The sequence below is a fragment of the Barbus barbus genome (genome assembly GCF_936440315.1).
Source record: "Barbus barbus genome assembly, chromosome: 18".
NCBI classification, from domain to species: domain Eukaryota; kingdom Metazoa; phylum Chordata; class Actinopteri; order Cypriniformes; family Cyprinidae; genus Barbus; species Barbus barbus.
This window is the reverse complement of record NC_136746.1, coordinates 11867916-11890853: the sequence shown is the minus strand read 5'-3', so window position 1 is coordinate 11890853 and position 22938 is coordinate 11867916. Positions and strand designations below refer to the sequence as shown.

Sequence of the window (22938 nt, the reverse complement as noted above, 5' to 3'; positions counted from 1 at the left end):
TGACCCCTTTAATTATGAAAACTATATATATTATGGTGCGCTGATTACAAGGACCCTGAGGTGTACTCCTATACCCTGAAATGGATGTGAGTCATCGGGTACTTTTTGTGTGTTTATAGTGTATACCACACATAAAGCAGGGAGGGATGGAGTCATAGTGAAAACAGCAGTATGGAGAACCAGGTACCCACAGTTATCTTGTGGACTATCATCAGCTTGAACAAACACATAGCTTTTGCATTAGAAATATTCCAAAGCCCTGTGAGGCGTCCACCATTTTGGGTTTTGTGTGAGCAGTTGTGAAATGGAATCATTTGAGAGATCACCTGATCAGAGACTATCCTAGAATCTCTCCAGATGCTTTAAATGCTGAGATCTATGTTGGTGCCTCTCCTCTTCAGTCCACTCTACTTGTTTTAGGGTTCAGGTCATTGGATTGGGGTGGCAGTGGCAGAATATATTTTTGTGTTGATTTTGATGTTTGTTTTGTATCATTGTCCTGATGGAAGATCCAACCACAGATAATTTGTAAGATTTCTAACAAAGGCAGTCAGTTGGTTAGTTGACAGTCTGTTGGTATTTGATAGAATCCATGATGCCACATGCAGAAAAATATTAAAGACATTAAACATTAAAGACATTAAAGATCCGACAGTATATTTAACTGTGGTCATGGGGTACTTTTTTATCCCTCTGTATACCTTTAAACTAATCTCATGTATGCCAAAAAGCTGTTTTTTAGTTTCATCTGACCATAGAATAGGGCTGGGCGATATATCACATAAGATATGCATGCGCATCTCGTCAGTAAAGCCGGTTCCTTGATTACGTGATATTGCGTAGCTTGTCAGTGATCTATTATCACGTGTACGTGTATTAAATGCCGCTCCATTTGAAAACTGGTGATGGAGATTTACCACTAATCAAGGAACCGGCTTTACTGACGAGATATGCATGCATATCGCATGAGATATATCGCCCAACCCTACCATATGACCTGGTCCCATTTGAAGTTCCAGTCGTGTCTGGCAACTGAATATGCTAGAGTTTGTTTTTGGATGAAAGCAGAGGACTTTTTCTTAAAACCCTCCCAAACATCATGATGTAGGTGTTGCTGTTTGATATTTCTTTAGGCTTTCCGAACCCAAGACTCAACTAATTTTCCAGCTGTGTTACTTGGAGAGTCCTTGACCACTTAAACTATACTTCTCACCATGCATTAAGATGATTTGGACACAAGTCCTCTCGACTTGATTGGAATGCCTTGCCCTGATTGTTGAAATGGGAATTTTCAGTGCTTAATCTATTTTCTTTGAAGCTTAACAAGCTTTTGCTGCACATCAGAACTATACTTTTTGGGTTTACTCCTTCTGATGGATGATTCAGGGCCTTTGTATTAACTCATATTTATACTTCTGTGAAACAGGAAGTCATGGCTGGAGAATGTCATGTTTGTAGCCACTCTGGTGTGCTAAAAATATGCAGTAACTATGAGTGGGAATGTATTTCATTTCATTTTTCTTTTATAAGAATTTCTAGTGGTGCTAATAATTGTGGTCAGCGTGTAATGGAGAATAACATTTATTTCACAATGTACACTGAACAAAATTATAAACGCAACACTTTTGTTTTTGCCCCTATTTTTCATGAGCAGAACTCAAAGATCTAAGACTTTTTCTATGTACACAAAAGGCCTATTTCTCTCAAATATTGTTCACAAATCTGTGTTAGTGAGCACTTCTCCTTTGCTGGGATAATCCATCCACCTCACAGGTGTGGCATATAAAGATGCTGATTAGACAACATGATTATTGCACAGGTGTGACTTAGACTGGCCACAATAAAAGGCCACTCTAAAATGTGCAGTTTTACTGTATTTACCGAAAACCAGTCAGTACCTGGTGACCACCATTGACCACCATTTTCCTCACACAGTGCAACACATCTCCTTCGCATAGAGTTGATCAGGTTGTCCACGCCTCTTCAATAGCTGTGCGAAGTTGCTGGATATTGGCAGGAACATGCTGTCGTATACGCCGATCCAGAGCATCCCAAACATCCTCAATGGGTGACATGTCCGGTGAGTATGCTGGCCATGCAAGAACTGGGATGATTTCAGCTTCCAGGAATTGTGTACAGATCCTTGTAACATGGGGCAGTGCATTATCATGCTGCAACATGAGGTGATGCTCGTGGATGAATGGCACAACAATGGGCCTCAGGATCTCGTCACGGTATATCTGTACATTCAAAATGCCATCAATAAAATGCACCTGTGTTTGTCCGATTCATCCGAGAAGAGAACACCTCTCCAAAGTGCCAGACACCATCGAATGTGAGTATTTGTCCACTCAAGTTGGTTACGACGACGAACTGCAGTCAGATGAGCATGCAGATGAGCTTCCCTGAGACGGTTTCTGACAGTATGTGCAGAAATTCTTTGGTTATGCAAACCGATTGTTGTAGCAGCTGTCCGGGTGGCTGGTCTCAGACGATCTTGGAGGTGAAGATGCTGGCTGTGGAGGTCCTGGGCTGGTGTGGTTACACGTGGTCTGCGGTTGTGAGGCCGGTTGCCAAATTCTCTGAAACGCCTTTGGAGACGGCTTATGGTAGAGAAATGAACATTCAATTCACGAGCAACAGCTCTGGTGGACATCCCTGCAGTCAGCATGCCAATTGCATGCTCCCTCAAAATTTGCGACATCTGTGGCATTGTGCTGTGTGATAAAACTGCACGTTTTAGAGTGGCCTTTTATTGTGGCCAGTCTAAGTCACACCTGTGCAATAATCATGTTGTCTAATCAGCATCTTTATATGCCACACCTGTGAGGTGGATGGATTATCTCGGCAAAGGAGAAGTGCTCACTAACACAGATTTAGACAGATTTGTGAACAATATTTGAGAGAAATAGACCTTTTGTGTACATAGAAAAAGTCTTAGATCTTTGAGTTCAGCTCATGAAAAATGGGGGCAAAAACAAAAGTGTTGTGTTTATAATTATAACAGTGTAATTGTCCTGCCACTTTCAATTGTTTTAGTTGAATTTTTGGTTACGTTTTTATTTTTTTAATATTTTGAACGAAAAACGATGCAGATTTTTTTGGTTCACAAGCACCATTGCTCATATTTACCAATAATTCCAAATTTTTTATGTCTCAATATAAGCTTTGCGTTTCTGTATTTGTTGTTCAGTTGTTTGTGCATTATTGTATTTTCGTATTTTACAAAGCAATGATTTTCAGTGATGGAGAGCATGCTATTGACAGAGAAAATTTCATACGGTTTCCTGCAGCAACACACAGCTTATTCCTTCAGGGCTCTTTAGGATGACTTCAGCATCACTCGTGCCACTGCGTGACCAAACACATTACGCATCTGTACATAAACAAATGTCCTCATTGAAGTTAGCTTTAGCAAAACTAATTATGCAGAAATATAACCAAAAGTTTGTAAAGCGCTTTGTAACATACAGATGACTATGGCAAGATTACAGATGTGACAAATCCCATAGAGTGTCTGATTTTGAAGAGTCTGACTCTGAGGTGACTGATTTCCAGTGAACCCAATTACAATCCATCCAAGCAATTAAATCCAAGCTACTGCACAGTGGGACAACCTGGTAATAGGGTGACAGCAGTCAAAGATGACATGCAGGGAGGAAAAACGAGAGAAATCGAGGCTGGTTGGAGTCAGAGAACCCTGCAAGAATGAAAAAAAAGAGGTGTAAAGGAATGAGGGATGCAAAGCCTCCCCCTGAGCAAACACAGCTCTGAATCAGACACACCAATTTAGACCTGGCTCTCTCAAACACATTTGTGAAAGGAGCTCTTGAGCTGCAGAGTGAAGTCCACGCACACGAGTGCACACACACATATCTTAAGGCACTGAATGAGTCTCTTCAGAGCTCTAGGGAAGCAGGATGTTCCCCTTCAGGACATATTTGAGTCTTTCAGCTCTGGTGAGCCTGCAGGACTCCAGCAAACAAACACTCACAGTCACAAGTGCAATTTGTGTGATGGTTTGTCCTTGTCCAAAACTTATGAAACGTGTTTGTGTTATTCAGAACTTAGTGCAGTAATTATTCTATTACGTTATTGTATTAAATTATATATTACATATATAATACACACATTTACGTTTAAATTTGAGGTGTTACTTGCCGTTTCTTTGTAATTATTTGTTAAATTTTCAAACAATTTCTCAGTGAAAATGGTTTCAGAATAGATTCTACTCCAGTTTATTTCTCCTGCTCTATGTGAATGTGTTAAACCTGCAGTTTCTTTGTGATTATTTCAAGTAATTAAATATAGTCCCATGTATGAGTTGCCAGTTGCTGAGTCATATGCATCCTAGCAAAATCACAGTGCTACTTTTGTATGATTTTGTGCGGTTTCTTTTTTCATACCAATGTCAGTTAGAATAGCTAATTGGTGTCATTAGCAACTTAGTATGGAGCGAATTTTGTGCCAATATTTATCAAACAAATCCAGTGTTTTGCAAATAAACACAATCTGCTTTGCAAAGAAAAACTGGACTTTCAAACAAACGCAAAGTGATTTTCAAATACAAAACTCTTTGAGAGAAAATGCAGCGGTATGGACAAATATATGAACTGTGTGTTGCAACTGTGAGACTCATTAGCCTTTTTATGAGGAAACTTGGCTTGATTTTCTCACAAATGCATGCGGGCTGATTTTCTCACACGAGTGCGGGCTGATTTTCTCACAAATGCATGCGGGCTGATTTTCTCACATGTGCAATTGAGCAACTTTCTTTTCCAAAACAGCAGATGGCGCTGTTGGTCAATTTACGCTAGTCTCCCGAGACCTGAAACACCTCTTTACCTTTTCAGACCAATATGAGTGGGGAACAGGTGAGTTTCTGTCTTACTAGATCTATAATTAACCATTTAGATGTTTTCACAAAGCGACCCTACTACAGTGTCAGTGAAATTCACAACAAGTGCTGTAAAGTTGTTAACATGATTGATTAGTTCAAAAATCAGAGGTGACCTGGCAAAACATTTAACTAGGCTGTCTTTCCCTATAAAAACTGATCCATTCTCCGTACCTCTTATCCTCTGTTGGCTCGAGGGATATAGAATATACATATATATTGATACAATTGTTCAACGATCAAAACAATGCAGGGGTATTACAATATATTGTGTCACAATGTAATGTATAATGTATACATTTGTAATGCAAATGTATAATAGATGGCAACAATATTGTGTACCAAAAATGAAAGCTTAGACAATTCAATTTAGTATCAGATGTAGTAATATCACCCAAGAGGTCATTAATTTATTAATTTAAAAAATGAAAACAAATCACATTATTTAGTGCAATATCTAAAACTTTTTTTTTTTTTTAAATGATGTAACTGTCCAATCATTTGTCTAAAATAATTACGTATTTTTTAGCTAAGCAAAATGATGAATATTTATTTTCTGGTGTCACTCTTGTCCTGTCAATTGGGGAGAAGGACCAAGTGATAGGATCACGCTGATATAATACTAAATTCATAATAAACAGTGGTTTAATAAACAGCGTGCTACACGGGTGAAGACACACTCTGGACAGCGAGGACTCTTCTACGTCGAACGTTTGCATTTTAAAGAGCCACTAATATAATTCCTGACGGTAGCCTTTTATTCTTAACTTCATGAGTTAAAATGTTGCTCGGCCATATATAAAAAGCTACATAATTTTAGTTGGATTTTTCCAAACAGGCTATTGTCAGAATAAAATCTGCTGGTATATTGGTTGAAATATGAAATATCTCCTTACAGGCCACTTTTAGTTTGAAATGTTGTACAAGGCATGTATATTACTATATATAAACATAAATATGATAATAAACTATGATATCCCTTATGAAAATTAAAGTTGGTTTTACTATTGTAAAAGTGTGGTAACCATATTTTTTTGCAGGTTACCATTTCAATATAGGCAGCTTTACTACAAATACCATGGTATTTATTTAGTAAAACCGTGGTTAATTTTCGTAAGGGATATTAATGTTTAGATTATATTTTGGTACATTTATATAGCTGAATCACAATAAAGCTCACCTGAACTTAAACTAGTTTGATTATAGTAGCCTATTTGTATAATTAGATTAGCCTACTCCTTTTAGTAGGTTGTCTGTGTAGTTTTATACTTGTTTAAACTTTTACCGCAGAGGTAGCCTACAGCATTTCTCTCCACTGTAGGCTATGTTTCAACATATATAGCAGAAAGACAATAAATCTTACTTGACCTAACGTAAAAATAAAATTCAAAATGCTTTCATTTTTGGTACACAATATTGTCACTATCCATTATACATTTGCATTTTAGTATTACAATATATTGTGACATGATATTGTTATACCCCTGCATTGTTTTGAATGTTGAACAATTGTATCAATATATATGTATATTCTATATCCCTCGATCCAACAGAGGATAAGAGGTACGGAGAATGGATCAGTTTTTATAGGGAAAGACAGCCTAGTTAAATGTTTTGCCAGGTCACCTCTGATTTTTGAACTAATCAATCATGTTAACAACTTTACAGCACTTGTTGTGAATTTCACTGACACTGTAGTAGGGTCGCTTTGTGAAAACATCTAAATGGTTAATTATAGATCTAGTAAGACAGAAACTCACCTGTTCCCCACTCATATTGGTCTGAAAAGGTAAAGAGGTGTTTCAGGTCTCGGGAGACTAGCGTAAATTGACCAACAGCGCCATCTGCTGTTTTGGAAAAGAAAGTTGCTCAATTGCACATGTGAGAAAATCAGCCCGCATGCATTTGTGAGAAAATCAAGCCAAGTTTCCTCATAAAAAGGCAAATGAGTCTCACAGTTGCAACACACAATACATATATTTGTCCATACCATATCCATAACCACATATTGTTTTGGTAATCCTTGCAATGCTGTCAGTAAGGCTTAAGTTGCTAATGGAACCAATTTGCTATTACATCAACGAACAGGTTAAGTAGTGTCATTATACGACTTAGCTTGATCACTGACTAATAAATTGGCCTTGGAAGACTTCAGTATTTTATCTCTCTCTTTATATATATAGCAAGGAAATGAAAATGTCTCAGAAGAGTAAGGAAACTAGTAAGATGCACACAAAATGCTAACTAGTAAATTAATGATTTATTATATTAAATTGTTGTTGTATTACATTGTAATAGACTTTTTTTTTTTCTTTGAGGTAACCCATAAGGTCATCCTGATCACGCTGTCAGGGTTCATTTTGCATCAATGACTAAATAGCTGCACATAATCTATAGTTAAAAAAAAAAAGTTTTCATTCGACTGAAAACTAAAAAGTGAAAGTAAAGTTTTGGTAATTCAGTTTGGGTAATTGGGTAACTGAACTCTTGCTGTTCAGGATGTTTTGTGTTTCAGTTGTAAAAAAAGTTCTTTGCCAACAAGTCACCTCTCGATATTTCAACCAAACAAATTTTGCATAGTGCTAATCTAGCATAATTTTGTTCACGGTGAAGTGCTTCAACACTGATGACATGTTTATTTGTTGTAAATTGTCCATGATGTGTGCACAAAATGTATCCACCTTATTTTTCATGGAAGCAAGCCGTTTTCGCTGAATGTGCTAGACTTCCGGTAGATTAGCCATGGTAGGGAAATAACGAGAAGAATAACAACGGTAAAACTGTTTGCACTACAAACCAGTATGTTCACAATTAAGATAATACATTAAAATAAAATAGTAAGACACACCAGTTTGCAATATCAAGCAGTTGGTTGATATTGGTTGATAAGCAGTTGCTTGGTTTGACTGCCATGATGTAGCTACACTCAAAGAGGTAAAACTGTATACTTACAGTATGCCAGTAATAAGATAAGACACAATTACCTGATCATTCTTTATGTTGTATATAATACACTGTCAGAAAAAAAGGTAAAAAAGCTGTCACTGGTACAGTACCGTTTCAAAAGTATACCTTACTTACCCATAAAAGATGCATTTTAGTACCTTAAAAGTACAGATTTGTACCTAAAGTGTACAAATTAGTATCTAAATGGTATATATTAGTATTTTTTAAAAGGGTACTGCCACAGTGACTTTTGTACCTTTTTTTCCCAAGTGTAATAAATAAAATTGTCTTTAGCATACATGCTAGTTAGTATGACATAGGAGCTAGGAAAGGGCATTTGTTTAATAAACTTATTTTGTTCTTGTACTAAACTAATGATGTGTTCCTTAATTTAATTAAGTTTATTATTATGAAGAGCTATTTAAATGTCAGTGTTTCAGTGAATGATTTCAGCCATTTCAAAACCCATTTTGGCCCACTTTTTTTTTCATTCAAATATTTTTGCCTACCGAAATTTCGGCACATAAGTATTCTTCTGTAGTTATCACTGATAATTCTGGAGTTTCAAAATGTACTTTCTTTCATTGCATTATCAAATTCTCTCCCACTCTTGATAATTATTGCCTAAATAAACCTGAAATACTGAGTGTGTCCAGTATTGATTTAAAAAGAATGTGACAAGCGAGCACTGATTTTGTTGTGTTTATTGAAAATGTTTTGATTGACAGCATAATTCCGTCAGGCACAGACTGATAGTGTGTAAAGAGGTTTAACAGCTCGGAAGGGGCACAACTGAAACAGAACGGAATGTTCCACAGATACAGAGATATGGAAAAATAACTCAAAACGCTGTTAGTCAACTATTCCATTCTTTTGTTAAACAGAGAGGGATGCAGATGCTGAATGCCTTTAATTCTGCAAATGTGTTACCTCACCGCGTAAAGAAAGAAATCTACCTGGAATGCAATGCAATTCTTCTGTAAGACAATACTGTAAAGAAGCTTTCATCCCTATTAAAACAAAACAAAAACACACCTATATAAAATCTACTCGACATATAAGAATCATTTGCAAATTTAAATCTATAACTTAATTTAATATCTTAATTCTAATAAGAGCTGAATGGCACTATCAAATAGAGCTTAAGAGGAAAAGAACAAATGTGTAAAATGAAAGAGTGTCGACATCAGACCAGTATTGCTCAACATCCAACCACTTCAAAAGTGCTGGGAAACACATTGTCCTTTGAAACTGTCTGGATGTTCATTGTAAACATTTAAGAAAACTTTCTTCAACCTCTAAACGCATCTTGGCTCTACCTCCATCCCAAATCACACAAGCATGAAGGAATGCTGTCCTTTTGAATAAGAGAAGGTCATGGAAGCAAGCGGATGAAGAAAAACAAAATCAAAACATAAATACAAGGAAATAAATAATGTGGGTTTGTGACAAGGAGGGAGAAGAACCAGCAACGTTGTTTGATATGTTTGAAACAATGGAAAAGGGCTGTCAGTAGTAGAGCGGAGGATGCGGAGGTGAGCCAGAGGTTACAGGTTGTACCAAAAAAACAACAACAAAAAAACAAGAACAAGCTGAGAGCGATCGCTTGCCCTGCCATCCCATACCACCAATCAGTAAACGAATAACTCCACACGTAATGGACAAACACTCAAAACACTGTATCCAACAGCACATGATGTCCAGCTAGAGAGCAACGCCATCCGTATCTTTAAGAACCCAATCTGAGAATTAAGGTAACGAAGTGCCTTACACATATTTACTCATTTCTCATTTGAAGAAACACCCTGCTCATATCTTTTCTTGATGTGGCCGTACATTCAAACCGTACGTCGCAATATTCAGCCACTCATCTCCCTCCCAGGCACTTGACAAGTACAAAAATTCAATGGTTTGCAGGAGGAGGGAGCGACTGCTTCGCTCGGCACCTGTACAGTCACCTCCAATCAAATGTACAGTTTTCGTAGTTTAGCAGCAAGCGAATCATCCTCTTTTTTTCCCCATTATATATTATTGCCGGCTTTCTGCTTGAATGCAATTGTCTGAGGACACCCTGAGACACGACCAAGCTATCCCATAATGCTTCGCTTAGATTCGCAGGGCCAGAGACACTCATCTGACAAGCACGCACGCTAGAGTTGAAAAGCAATAACGGTTCTGTACTCATTAACATAAAACTCAGAGCAGAGAGAAAGATTTTGGCACTTTGCAAACACACCGACCCGGAGGATTACCTCAAAATGTTATTATACATATTCATTAGCAAAAGAGCAAATAAGAGCGACAAACTCATAATATGGTTTCACCATATATCTATGCTATGGTAGGTTTAACCCACATAGCACTCCTTCATATCATAGAGCTGGATGAAAAGACCACGGCACTCATAATCAGAGAAAACCAACACTGTTTTTTGAAATACTGTAGTGAACGGATCTCATGCATGGAAGCCCAAATATGGAGTTTTTTTTTTTTTTAATATACAAAAATGATGAAAAGTACTTTAAGTGTGAGTCTGACTAGAGTTAAAAATACACACCGGTGCAGTTTCCTCATGAAGATCAAAAGCACTTGTGGTCCTTTTATCATTAAATTCAATACTGAGATACGGGCAAAGCAACTTCTGGCGTACTTGTTTTGTGTTTAGAATTCATAATTTTGTCATTTTGCTCTGCTGATATCGCCAATTAGCTTCTCATACATTCTTGTCACTGTAAACTAAGAAATGGAAGAAAACAAGCAAAACTAAAATACAACCCACCGGTTGAAGCCTTGCACTTCTGTGGTAAATAACTTACAAAATCGAAAAGAAAAACCCTTTGTTTACAGTACCAAAACCCAACTATAATTTTAGACCCCCTTAAAAACCTTATGTCTATAAATATCTTTACAAATATACATGTTAATTAAAATAAAACTTTTGTCTTGCTTTTTTACGATTAAATGTTTACATGATCTCAACAGTGTATGCTCACTTGCTCTTAAAATGTCATTCTTTTTTTTCTTTTTTTTTTAAGTACACTGCTACCGACTGCAATATGATACATATTTATATCTATATATTTACAATAAAAACTTTAAGATACGTACAAAGCACACAGTTATATATCTTCTAATTAAATCTCACATCTAGGAGACCTTTCTCTCTTTTCTTATTAAAAAAAGGATGAAAAATGTTCTTTGCGAGGAGTGGAGAGGAGAGACTGGCCATGGGTTTGATTCTCACTCCAGTCAGATATTGCTGTAAAAACACTTCCTGTCCATGTGTGACAGGACGACTCTGTCTGTCGCTTCAGAATCGATCCGTTCTTTTTGTTTCCTGTCCAGCAATTTGTCTGTTTTTTTTGGTAGGCACGGAATGGTTTGACCCTTCTGACAGCGTCGCGCAAAGGAAGAACGAAACTGGCCGAATATAAAAATAGGAATTCTCTTTTCGTAGACAAAAAGCTGAATAATGATTTGGAAGAAAAGGAGCTGAAGGAGAGGGGGGTAATCCGTCCTTCAGACCTGTGAACAGTTGGAAGTCTGAAGCTTCTCGTTGAGCATTTCATGAGATCCACACTGTACCAGGAGCCCCGTCTGCACTGCCACCACATGCTGGTCCAGTGCAGCGAACCAGAAGGTCCCCACAAACCACCAGTTCTGTCCTGGGTCCTTATGTTCGTATGACCCCATTGCTGTGAAGGTGATGTTTAGGGAGGCAGGGCTCGTCAGGTAAAGGGTCGTGAGCAAACACAGAGTCGTCGCCGGAGGAACAGGTGCTGTTGGAGTCTGGACAGGTAGGGGAATACTGTTCAAACGGCACCGACAGGTCCAGATATTCCTGATGGATTAAACGCACACAAACACACATCAGAATTGGAAAGTTCAGGTTAATAAGAGTTAAGGTGTTTGGTTTTCTGCACTAGAGCTCTTACGTCAGTGGAGGTCATGGAAAGAACCCTGTCGTGATCCTCCACCAGCTGTCTGAACGTGGGTCTTTGTGAAGGAACAGCGTGCCAACACTCCCGCATAATCATGTACCTGCACAAATCACAACACAAAACAATACATGTATTTAATATGTGCCAGAAATAAAAATTTTATATTGATGGGCGATAGGTGCATCCACGTCATGTCGGAATTACTGTAATTCATCAAATGTAAAGATTCCGACTTGTAAAAAGCAGTTTTGTAATTACTTTTAATAACTCGTAAACTGACTTTTCCGAGAGCACATGCATAAAAAAACACCTCTAAATGATACTACCATAAGAGGTAAATGTAGTTAAGCATTTATCTTGTAATATTTTATGTTTAATTCCTATAAACGACTATTGTTAATATCTTAATAATGCAAGAATAGTCTGAAAGTAAACGATAAACAATACAACTGAATAACTATCTAATGCCCTGCTAAATAAACTAGCTTAGGCATTTGCACAATGGCTGTTACTTGTTGGATTGTGGGTTTGTCTATTGCTTACTCAAATTACACAGATTAGCTGCCATATAAACATAATTTTGAGTTTGAGGATCTGAACAGTTTAAGTAGAGCTTTCTCTCTCTCTCTCTCTCTCTCTCTCTCTCTCTGTCTCTCTCATACACACAGACCCACACACACACACACACACACAATATTATATACTATACTATACTATACTATATACACAACACACAATACTAAATGTTTTTGGCTACCTTAATTTCTACATTTTGAAACATTAAACCATGGAGTTTTATTTATTTATTTCTTTTTATATTTAATTAAATTGTAGCTTTTGTGATTTAATAATTGCACTAAACCATATAATATTAATTGTTCAGCCCTACTTTACAGCTTTATTTTAAGAGAAGTATAAGAAGGTTTTAAGAGTTTTCTAGATGAAAAGCGTACAGTTCATGAGTGCAGTTTGCAGGCTTGTCCATCCGATGACCCTCCTTCAGCAGTTTAAAGAGCTCCTCCACTGGGATACCTGGGTACGGTGAGCCGCCCAGTGTGAAAATCTCCCACAACAACACTCCATAAGACCACCTGAGATGCAAGAGAGGTCACAGTTCAGAGCAAATTAGGGGCAAAAATCACACATTTACAGTACAGTACAAAACATAAGTTCAATTCAATGATAAATTAAGTGTCTAAACACTTGTTAGGCCTATATATGCTGGTTGTGCTTGAAATAGTAGTCACAATACTCTCACTATCTGTCTGTCTGCCTGTCTCTCTCTGGGGTGTAGATACTTGGCAGATGTGAGAGAGGAGTTTTGTTGGTTCTCACTGAGGATTATAATGTATGTTGGTGATATGATACGTGAGTCTATTAAACAAGCGAGTGTGTGTGCGCACATATGTGTATGTGGGTGAGTGTTATCACAAGCTGCTCTGTTAACTCAGGGCTCTTTTGTTTTGGCCCCATTCCTCCAACGCCACCACTGAGCAGTGCTAATCAAATTAGCCACGCTAAGAGACAACAGGAGCTATGAGCCAGCTAATGAGCCAAACACACACACACACACACACACACACACACACACACAGTCAGTTAAAGCCTTATGGGGGCTGAATAATTGGCTCGTCATTATATCACTATCCGTTCATTAGCTTTATGTTGGAGTCAAATCTCATTTACGCCCATCAGCGTGGTGCACACACAAACTCACACACATACAGAGCAGATCAAGTGAATGAAGGGCTCACTGCTCATATATCATAGCATAAGTACAGCCTATAGGCAGAGGCAAATGATATTATTCTATTACTGCTGTCTCAGGCCAACTGTGATTAAAGAGTATTCAGACATATTGGAAAGTGCAGCTCCGGGTCTCAGTCTGAGTGTGATGAATGGGTGTTCGGTCTGCTGAGAGTCAGTGTGTAGTATACTAACATACTGATCAAAACGTGCTGTGCAAACACAGACTCACACACTACCGTTCAAAAGCTTAGGGTCAGTAAGGTTTTTTAATTTATTTTGATAATTGAACACATTTATTAATGTATTTAAGGATGCATTCAATTGATTAAAAGTGACAGCAAAGACGTCAATAATGTTACAGAAGATTTCTATTATAAATAAATGCTGTTCTTCTGAACTTTCCATTCATCAAAGAAAGTTGAAAAAATATCACAAAAATGTTAAGCAGCACAACTGTTTTCATTGATAATAAGACAATAATGATAACATTGATAATAGTAAGAAACGTTTCTTTAGCACTAAAAGAACATATTATGATGACTTCTGAAGGATCATGTGACACGGAAGACTGAACTAATTATGCTGAAAATTCAGCTTTGCATCACAGGAATAAATTACATTTTATATTTAAATTGAAAACAGTTATTTTAAATTGTAACATATTTATGCCGATCCATAAATTTTTTTTTTGTGAATTAGACTACACTAGTAATGCTGTATGTTTATTGTTAAGTGCAGTCTGCAAAGAACAGAAAGATGCGTTGTCTTTTGTTTTATTTAACAGTTCTCAGCCCTTATAACGTAGGTCAAATACAGTGCCCTCCATAAGTATTGGGACAGTAAAGACAAAATTGCTCTGTTGGCTGTGGAGTCATTTTTGCTTTCCCATCACTTAGATAAAGGTTCATCTTTGTCTCATCGGTCCATAAACACAGTTCCAAAACTCTTCTGGCTCACCTTTGTGCTTTTTTGCAAACTCTAATCTTGCCTTTCTATTTTTGGTGCTGGTCAGAGGTTTGCAGCTTGCTGTGTAGCATCTGTAATTCTGTGTCAAAGTCTCCTGAGGACAGTAGATTGTCTGAGCATCACCCCAGCTTTCTGGAAGTTGTTGGTGATTTTACAGACACGTCTTTTAGGGTTCATTTCACAGCTTTTATGATTTGTCTGTCATCAACTACTGTTGTTTTCTCAGCCGATCAGGTCGTTGTTGGTTGCTGGTGTCGCTGGTGATTTCCAAACTCTTGATTTCTCCATGCCCTTTGTTTTTGCTAGAGCTCTAACTGACTTCCTCTTTTCTTTTAGCATCCAAATTGCTTGCTTTTCTCTCAAAGTCAGCTCCCTCGTCTTCATCCTGGTTTGTGTGTGTCATCATCGAATGCAAGATTCAGAATACAGAAGTAATGGATATAACTGATACGACACATTCCCTGCTTTTAATATCTGAAGAATTAATGCAATTAATTAATGCTAAACTTCTTAGTTGGTAAAACATCTATGTGTTGAATCACCCAATAATAAAATGTGACATTCTGTAGTTTTGTCTCATATTCATCTTTTAATCATATTTGTAAATGTCTTGACTCCACAGCCAACAGAGCAATTTTGTCTTTACTGTTCCAATACTTTTGGAGGGCACTGCATGTTTTTTTCACACCTCTGAGCATCGCCGGTGAATTCCAGTGCAGAAAACACTGGCACGCTCTCTTGGATAGCTTTGATGCTATCGTTGCAGGGTTATGGTGTTCACTTGCATTCTTTTACCGCTTGATGAACTTTATGAACAGATGGCATGAAGTGATGGAGGGAAAAAGAAGAGGTATGCACGGCAATGTAAACTCACACATCACTCTGGTGCGTGTAAACGCGGTCAAATAGTGCTTCTGGTGCCATCCATTTGACGGGCAGACGACCCTGAAAAGACACAGATCAGTCAGAACAACAGTGGTGCTGACCTAGCAAGAAATACAGACACCCAACGAATATCAACAGGCCTGGAGTTTAATCTCCTACTGTACTGTCTAATACAAATACACTTCAGCAGTCTGCGTCAACATCGTTCCACTCTCCAATGCTATCTAATCTCCAACTGTCCCATCCAATATCCAAATACTTCACCAGCCACACCCCACATCTAAAACCTGCCGTCACAACACCTAACAGTTCCATTTAACAAAGCCATTTATTGTACCAGTATTAGGGAAGCTAAGATGATCTTGCTACAAACTATTATAAGCATATTTAAGGTAGTCCACCTACAGTAAAACCAACCATTTAAAAAGGAGAAAGCACACTACATGCTATTAACAAAAAAGTAACTACGCTGAAGGTATATAAACAATTTAATTTAAATTATAACCTATAATCAGTGCTGGGAAGTAATTGATCATGCAATAATAATTATGCAAATTACTAACACTGCTGTTATATACAGCTGTGAAACACTATATCTCCATCATATCCAATGACTTTTACTAATTACTGATTTGGACAAATGTCTGGACAAAAATATAAAAGTAAATCGAAACATAAAACAAAAAAATCGAAAAGTAATCAAACCATAGACAGAATACATTACCTAAACTGAAGTAATCTAACAGATTACATTACTAACTACATTTTTTGTAATCAGTAATGGACTACAATTTGCCAGCACTGCTTATAATTATCAGATTGCATGACTGAAAATAGCCATGTCGCTATTTTCAATCCCAAATTTATATTCTGCTACAAAAAAAGACACAGGAATGAGTTTAGAATGAGTTCTACCTACACAAAAAGTGCTGATTCAAATGACTCTGTGAATCTTTTTTAACCAGTTCATCACAATGAATGAACTTTTTAAAATGTTACAGTGCTACGTGCTGGGAAACAAGTGTTTTTCCACAGCTAAGCTACTGTCATATTACTGAAAATGTAGTGAAGTTACTGTAGCAGCACCCCTAGTTTTAGCTATACTGCATTTCACAATGTACTGCAGGCCAGGTAAACTGTGATGTGTTCAATACTGCCCAATCCTCTCTAATACCCACACGTTCTTATTACTAACTCCAGACCTCAATCAACAGTTAATTAATTTATAAACGCACCTTCTAAAGTTCCTAAACTAAGCACATACAAAATTCAACACCTACAGGCTTGACATTTGAATTAGATTGCATAACCACATCCGCTGTGTTTCAATCCAATGCCACCCAGGAGCTCTATCCTTCAAGCATTCTGAGATTGATAATAGTGTCAACTTACGTTGGTGGTCTTCTTGTAGTAGTCAATGTTGTGCACATCTCTAGCCAGGCCGAAGTCTGCAATCTTCATCACGCTGTCCTCGGTTACCAGAACATTCCGGGCCGCAAGATCCCTATGGATACACTGGCAACACAAACAGAAAGAGGGCCATCTTTTATGCTCAAGTCTGATAAATACACATCTGGAAAATAATAACTGGCATCCGTAGACAGCATTTATAAACTTTATAAACAATTCAAGCATATTAAATTTTAAAAAGTTTACAAACTGAGATAAGTAGATGTGTTACCTTCTTTGAGGCCAGGTACTCCATACCCCTGGCGACCTGATAGGCGCAGGACACCAGATCTTTAAATGTTAGAGTTTCATTTGGGATTTTACAAGTGTCAAACGAGTAGTCCATCCCAGGCGGCCTTCTTGCCCGCAAGTATTCCCTAAGATTTCCTTTAGAGGCATATTCCACCAGCACATACAGAGGACCTGCGTGAACACAGTCAGAAACTATTCAGTCAGAAAAATCTAAACTAACAAAAGCTAAACATACTGGGATAAAAGCCTGGATTCTGTATACTGACCATCTTGTGTGCACGCTCCCAGCAAGTTGATGATGTTCTTGTGTTTACCAATCATCTTCATCATCTCCATTTCAGACACAAGGTCCGAGAGGTCCTTATCTGTGCCGTCATCTATGAAAACAGTAAAACATGATTACAATTTATAAGAACTGCTTTCTGTTGTAATATACTTTCGAATGTAATTTATTCCTGTGATTACTCCAGTCTGTAGTGCCACATGATCCTTCAGAAATCATTCTAAAATGCTGATCTGGTGCTCCAGTAACATTATTATCCATGTTGAAAACAGTTGTGCTGCTTAATATTTTTGTGGATTTTTTTTCTTTTTTTTTCAGATTATTTGATGAATAGAAAGTTCAAAAGAACAGCATTTATGTGAAACAGAAATCTTTTTCAGAAAAATGTTACTGACCCCAACATTTTGAACGGTAGGATATGATATTAGTATATTAGTATTTATTATTTAAGCACACTATTATGTAAGCACACTCACTGTATTTATGAGATTTTTTGTGCACTGGGACTGATGCTTCTTTTATGTTTTTTGACATTCAGTAAAAAACTAATATAATTTATATTATCTGGACACACACTCACCTTTGAGCATCTTGACAGCAACAGTGAGAGGTTTGTTGGGTTTCTCTTTGTCAATCCCAATGGCTTCAGCCATCACTACCTGTCCAAAGCAACCCTCTCCCAACGGTTTTCCCAGTGTTAGTCTGCAACAGAATCATCAATCAGCAAGGGACACAACTCACATTATTATGCTCATTTGATGTTCACTTCAGCTTGTAACTCACTTAGTACGTGGAAACTCCCACTTGGGGTCAGAGGGCAGTTCAAGTTCAGAAACGTTGGCCAGCATGGGCCCATCGCTGGATGACAGGCGGGCGATCCGGACCAACGGGGTGTTTGAATTCATGGAAGAGTTAGATTCCAAGGACACCTGCTTGGGTAAAGAATAAAAACAGCATGTTATTGTCCCTGAAAGAGAATAAGACAGTGAGAATAAGAGCGAGGCAGAGAGAGAGAGCAAGGCTCAAGATGTCTATTTTAAAAAGATCATCTTCTCTGAAGTGTTATGTATTGCAGACAAAAACATGGTGTCTGTTCCTCAGAGTTGTGCTTCTGAGAGAGAGAGAGGTTTGTAGCTGTCAGATTGCCACGTAGTGGACCACAGAAGACTGTGTGAAGCAACATTTCACTGCTGCCATGCACACATAGCTATGATCTGGAGTTTTGCTGTTGTCCTGTATCCAAAAAGGTGCTTGGGGGCCACCACCCAAACTAGCTCTCTTTTTTCTTTCTTCCAACTAACATCAACGGCATCATCATAATGTAATATTTTCATCCCAATCCGTGGTTTCTCTCAAGCATTGATTTGCATCTTCTTAGCTATCCATAAGTATCTTTGCACAAGAATCAACAGACAATATATACTTTATGCTGAGTGTCATGACAACGGCATGTTTGCCTTAACTTGAGCTCTATTATTTTAGTTCCTTGCAAGCACTGCTATTTCCTTTAGGAAATGCAAATCTGTGTAGACTTTCGTGAGACACTGAGAAAGTATGTCAGCAGTAGGAAGATCAAACTGTCTGACAATGATATCTCAATATTTTCTAAAATCAGAACTAGCTCAAAATACACACCTACACACACACAATATTTGAATGAAAGAAAAAAAAAAAACACTGCAACATGATTATGTAGCTTGCGTTGATTCCAGTGTGACATTGTCAGGCTTTGATTGCTGGAAATAACTTGAGGGAAAAAGAAGAAGAGATTGAGAGAGCGACAGAGATTAGAGAGACAGTGTGTGTCAGCTGCAGCTGCTGCGATTTAAAATGTTTAAAACAACTGAGAGAGAGCGAGTTTCACCAGGAGAGAAACATGATATAAACACGGGCAGTCTCCAGGAGAGCATGAATGTCCCTCTGCCACATCACATCTATGACATCCACACAGTATGTCTTCATAGACACCAATAGCCCAAAGACATACAACAACAGCTTTACGTTAAAGAGAGAAAGATAGGAAATAGGCTGATCAAATCTTGTATCTACTTTCTGTTACCTGTCTCTTGAGGGGGAATTTGGACAGTTTTTGAACGGGCGGTGTGGGGAGAGTCTTCTGCGTGTTCATCCGCATACGGCAGATGATAATGATGAGCATGGTGAGGATGAAGAGCACGCAGCCCGTCACGTAGATGAGGATGTCCGCATAGTCATCCTCTCTCTCCATCTCTACAGCTGACACAGAGCACAAGAGCACAGATTAGACATGCAGTGATGACATTATGAGACAAATGTACCAATGTGTTGCACTATAGATGAAACAATGACTGTTGTGAATGGTAGTATATATGAATTATATTCATACAACAGACTTATAGCATTTAGAACATACTTTCTAAACAGCTGTGAATTAAAAACTTATTTAAAAAAAGTACCTACTCAGAAATATGTGAATTTCGGACACCACGATCGATTAAAATATTTTAAAATTGTCAGGGTCCAAGCATTTAACAAGTGCCAAATGCAAGTCAAATTTGCTGAGCTTTGCTTTGATGAGAAAATAATTGAATTTTTACTGGGGACTGCAACATAATATGTAGCATAATCACATAATGATAATGTCTGATCCTCACTGATGTAAGCAACACAAATGATTCATAGACATACAAACCATTTTCAAACTTTTCCTCAGTGCAAAATTGGCCAAAATTGGACTAAATAGAACTAATTGTAGCAACACACATGTGGAATATACAATTAGAGGAACAAAATCTGCTGAGGGGCGATTAGAAATATTTCTGACCAGTAAATTTTCTCAATTCATCCACCTATGTGGCAAAAGATTATTGGACCCTGTTTATTTCTAATACATATAACCACAAAATTTGGTTTATCAACTTGAATAAAACATGAAACCCAACTTGGCTACTAACTACAGCCTAGAGACTTTCATTTAAAAAGAGAGTAACTTTAGAAATAAGCCGCACTAATGGTTAGATTAGAGATCATGTTATTGTTTTGTTCAAAGTTATAAAGCAGAAAGCCTGCAGTTAATCTACAGCCACCTTACAAACTAATTAACATGCTATCGCGCCCCCATGCAGGTACAAACATCCCATAATGCCCCTCTCTCCGGGAGGCTTATTTGGCACTTGTGTGATGAGCCCCACAGATAGAGTTCAGTGGCTCTACACGAGACGAGCAATTTTAATTACAGCAGCAGAACGGAAAGCAGGATAACAGGATGAGTGCAGAGGATGTAAGAATTAATGTATCGGGCCTCCCAGATACTGGGACTGTGTGCCATCAGTAAATACTCCAGTAAACACGACAAGCACTTCCATCACGAGCGCGTGTGTTATCGAGTGGAAACAGTCTATGAGAAAAACTCATCATCCGTCTTTTTTTCTCTGCATATGTCATGTTTAAATCTGAAAACAATTACAAACTACCGGCTTGTTTTTCAGAGGACTTTAGTCAGGGTGGCATATTTAATTTGATGTGAATAAAAACGAGACTGCCGTCTGCCCTGGCTAAGGTCCATTGAGAATATCATTGAAAACATTTAAAAAACATTTTTTAACTGCAAAACTATGAACATTCAAGGACAACAGAGAAAATAGGAAGTGGGGAGACGTGGGAAGAAAAGGAGTGAAGAGAAACCCCAGAAAGTGAGACTAGAATACCTGGTAACACTGTAAGCCAGGCAGAGTGATGGTTATAGCCAATCGAGTTCCCTGCCAGACAAGTGTATTGCCCCGCATCCTCAAAAGACACATTGGTCAGGTAGAGAATCTCCAGCTCTTTATCCGTAGTATTTATTCCCGCAGTCTGGAAAAGCAGGGAGAGATGGAGAGAGAGAAAGACAGATGCGTAAACCACAACCCTTGGGAAAAGAGCAGACCCGACACCGGGAGGAAGATCTGAACGAGAGTTAACTCATCACCAGTAACCCAGAAAACCCACAATCCTGCGTATGAAGAGATGACCTAGAAGCAAAGTAAAACCCCAAACCCCGGTGGAAAATTCAACGCCCCATCAGCAGCAGCAAGTCACATTAGTTTTCATCCAGATCTGTTTGAGGTGCAAAGAAAAAGAGCGGGGAAGAATATTACCAGCTTTAAGCCTAATTTAACCTCTCACTAGATAAAACTGATACCTATTTATGTATAAGTGTGTGTCCCAGTACTCAAGAGAGCTATGTGTAGGAGAAAATCAATAAGAAAGTGCATGTGGCACAGTCTCGGCTCCTATTAAACATGCTCTTGTTGCATTGATTGGGGAAGAAGAAGAAGCGAGCATTTAAATGAAGCAGACACAAACTTGCCTTACATAACAAGTCCTTGAATCAGGTCACCTTATTTATTGTGTGAAAAAAGGACAAGAAGAGCAGGGAGAAACAGAGAGTTTAGGGGAGTTTGACTCTACGCCACCAAAGTCTTGATTGACATCAACTGTTTGGAGAGAGATTTTTACCTGGCTGGGACACCATGAGCCAGAACGTATTCTCTGACATGCCTACAAAGTTGTGGGCTCTGCACCAGTACTGGCCTGCATCTTTTTCTGACACATTATACAGAGTCAGCATATCGTGGGCCTCTTTTACCTTACTGATAAAACTCTGCAGAGACACACACACACACACACACTTAGTCAGAGGCGAACACGTTCACACATGAACAAACACTTAATGATTTAAAATGCTCCCGCAGCTTGTTCTACCACTTCTTAAAGATGCTGATACACTTAAGAGCAAATTCACAAAACAGTTGCGCCACTCTGGTATTTTAGTGCAAAAACCTAGTAACCTCCCAAAATCCAGTTTAACCAGGCATTATCTGCACTAGTATACGAAGTTGAACAGTACTGGAATTTCAACTTAATAGACTTAAAATAAAATGTATTAAATATATTTACATGAAAAAAAAAAACACTGAAAGTTTTAAATTATTTATAAATATTTTTTTTTTTAAATCTACTTAGCAATCAGAATTCCTGTTTGCTACCTCAATTCAAATGCGCAAACTGAACCAAAATTTCTCAAGAATTAGTTTCTGAATGATGTTTATCACTGTACATCATTAAAATTTAAATGAACTCATTGTCATTCTTTTCAGGTCAAACATCTTCGTTCTAATTAGGCTTCTTATAGATAGTGGCTTATTCACAAAACGTAGAGCAATTAATGTTACTCTATTGTCAACGAATGAAAGCAGCAAAATGTTGCGCTGTTAACAGATTTGCATAATTCCTTATAATCAGGTAACTAAACCAACACAGACAGTGCATGCAAATACACAACACTATCAGCGGGTGCAAACTGCAACTCATGAAGATTTATATGTGCAGTTTGCTCTTTATTTAAAAACTAACAGACATGAGCTTGGGAAATGTTGCGAGCTGGATTTAAACTGATTCCACCTGCATTGGCGCCACAGCTCAACACGCTAACTGCTAGGCCATTGCTCTGATGTCATTATATGTTATAAATACATGCTCAAATATCATCTTCAGCCCCACATATATCTGCTTCTGTGTTTCTTTCAGACGCTTCATTTGCTGTATTCTCA

At 37.9% G+C, this 22938-nt stretch overlaps 1 protein-coding gene across 8 annotated transcripts in view; it reads right to left on the bottom strand.

Moving 5' to 3' along the window:
* Positions 1 to 8537: 8537 nt before the first annotated feature.
* Positions 8538 to 22938, bottom strand: part of LOC306884104 (fibroblast growth factor receptor 3) — a 48077-nt gene continuing 33676 nt past the window's right edge. For 2 of the 8 annotated variants that reach the window (XM_079439788.1, XM_079439783.1), the window contains exons 8-18: positions 21845 to 21989; positions 19428 to 19603; positions 18152 to 18297; positions 17949 to 18070; positions 17352 to 17462; positions 17066 to 17256; positions 16777 to 16899; positions 15374 to 15444; positions 12738 to 12875; positions 11779 to 11884; positions 8538 to 11684 (exon numbers count right to left, since the gene is read on the bottom strand). In XM_079439788.1, coding sequence (XP_079295914.1) covers positions 11517 to 11684; positions 11779 to 11884; positions 12738 to 12875; positions 15374 to 15444; positions 16777 to 16899; positions 17066 to 17256; positions 17352 to 17462; positions 17949 to 18070; positions 18152 to 18297; positions 19428 to 19603; positions 21845 to 21989 — 1497 coding nt within the window. In that variant the 3' untranslated portion in view covers positions 8538 to 11516. Of the gene's footprint in view, positions 11685 to 11778; positions 11885 to 12737; positions 12876 to 15373; positions 15445 to 16776; positions 16900 to 17065; positions 17257 to 17351; positions 17463 to 17948; positions 18071 to 18151; positions 18301 to 19427; positions 19604 to 21054; positions 21200 to 21844; positions 21990 to 22938 lie in introns of all 8 variants that reach the window. The other 6 variants (XM_079439787.1, XM_079439785.1, XM_079439784.1 and 3 more) reach the window with 3 other exon arrangements.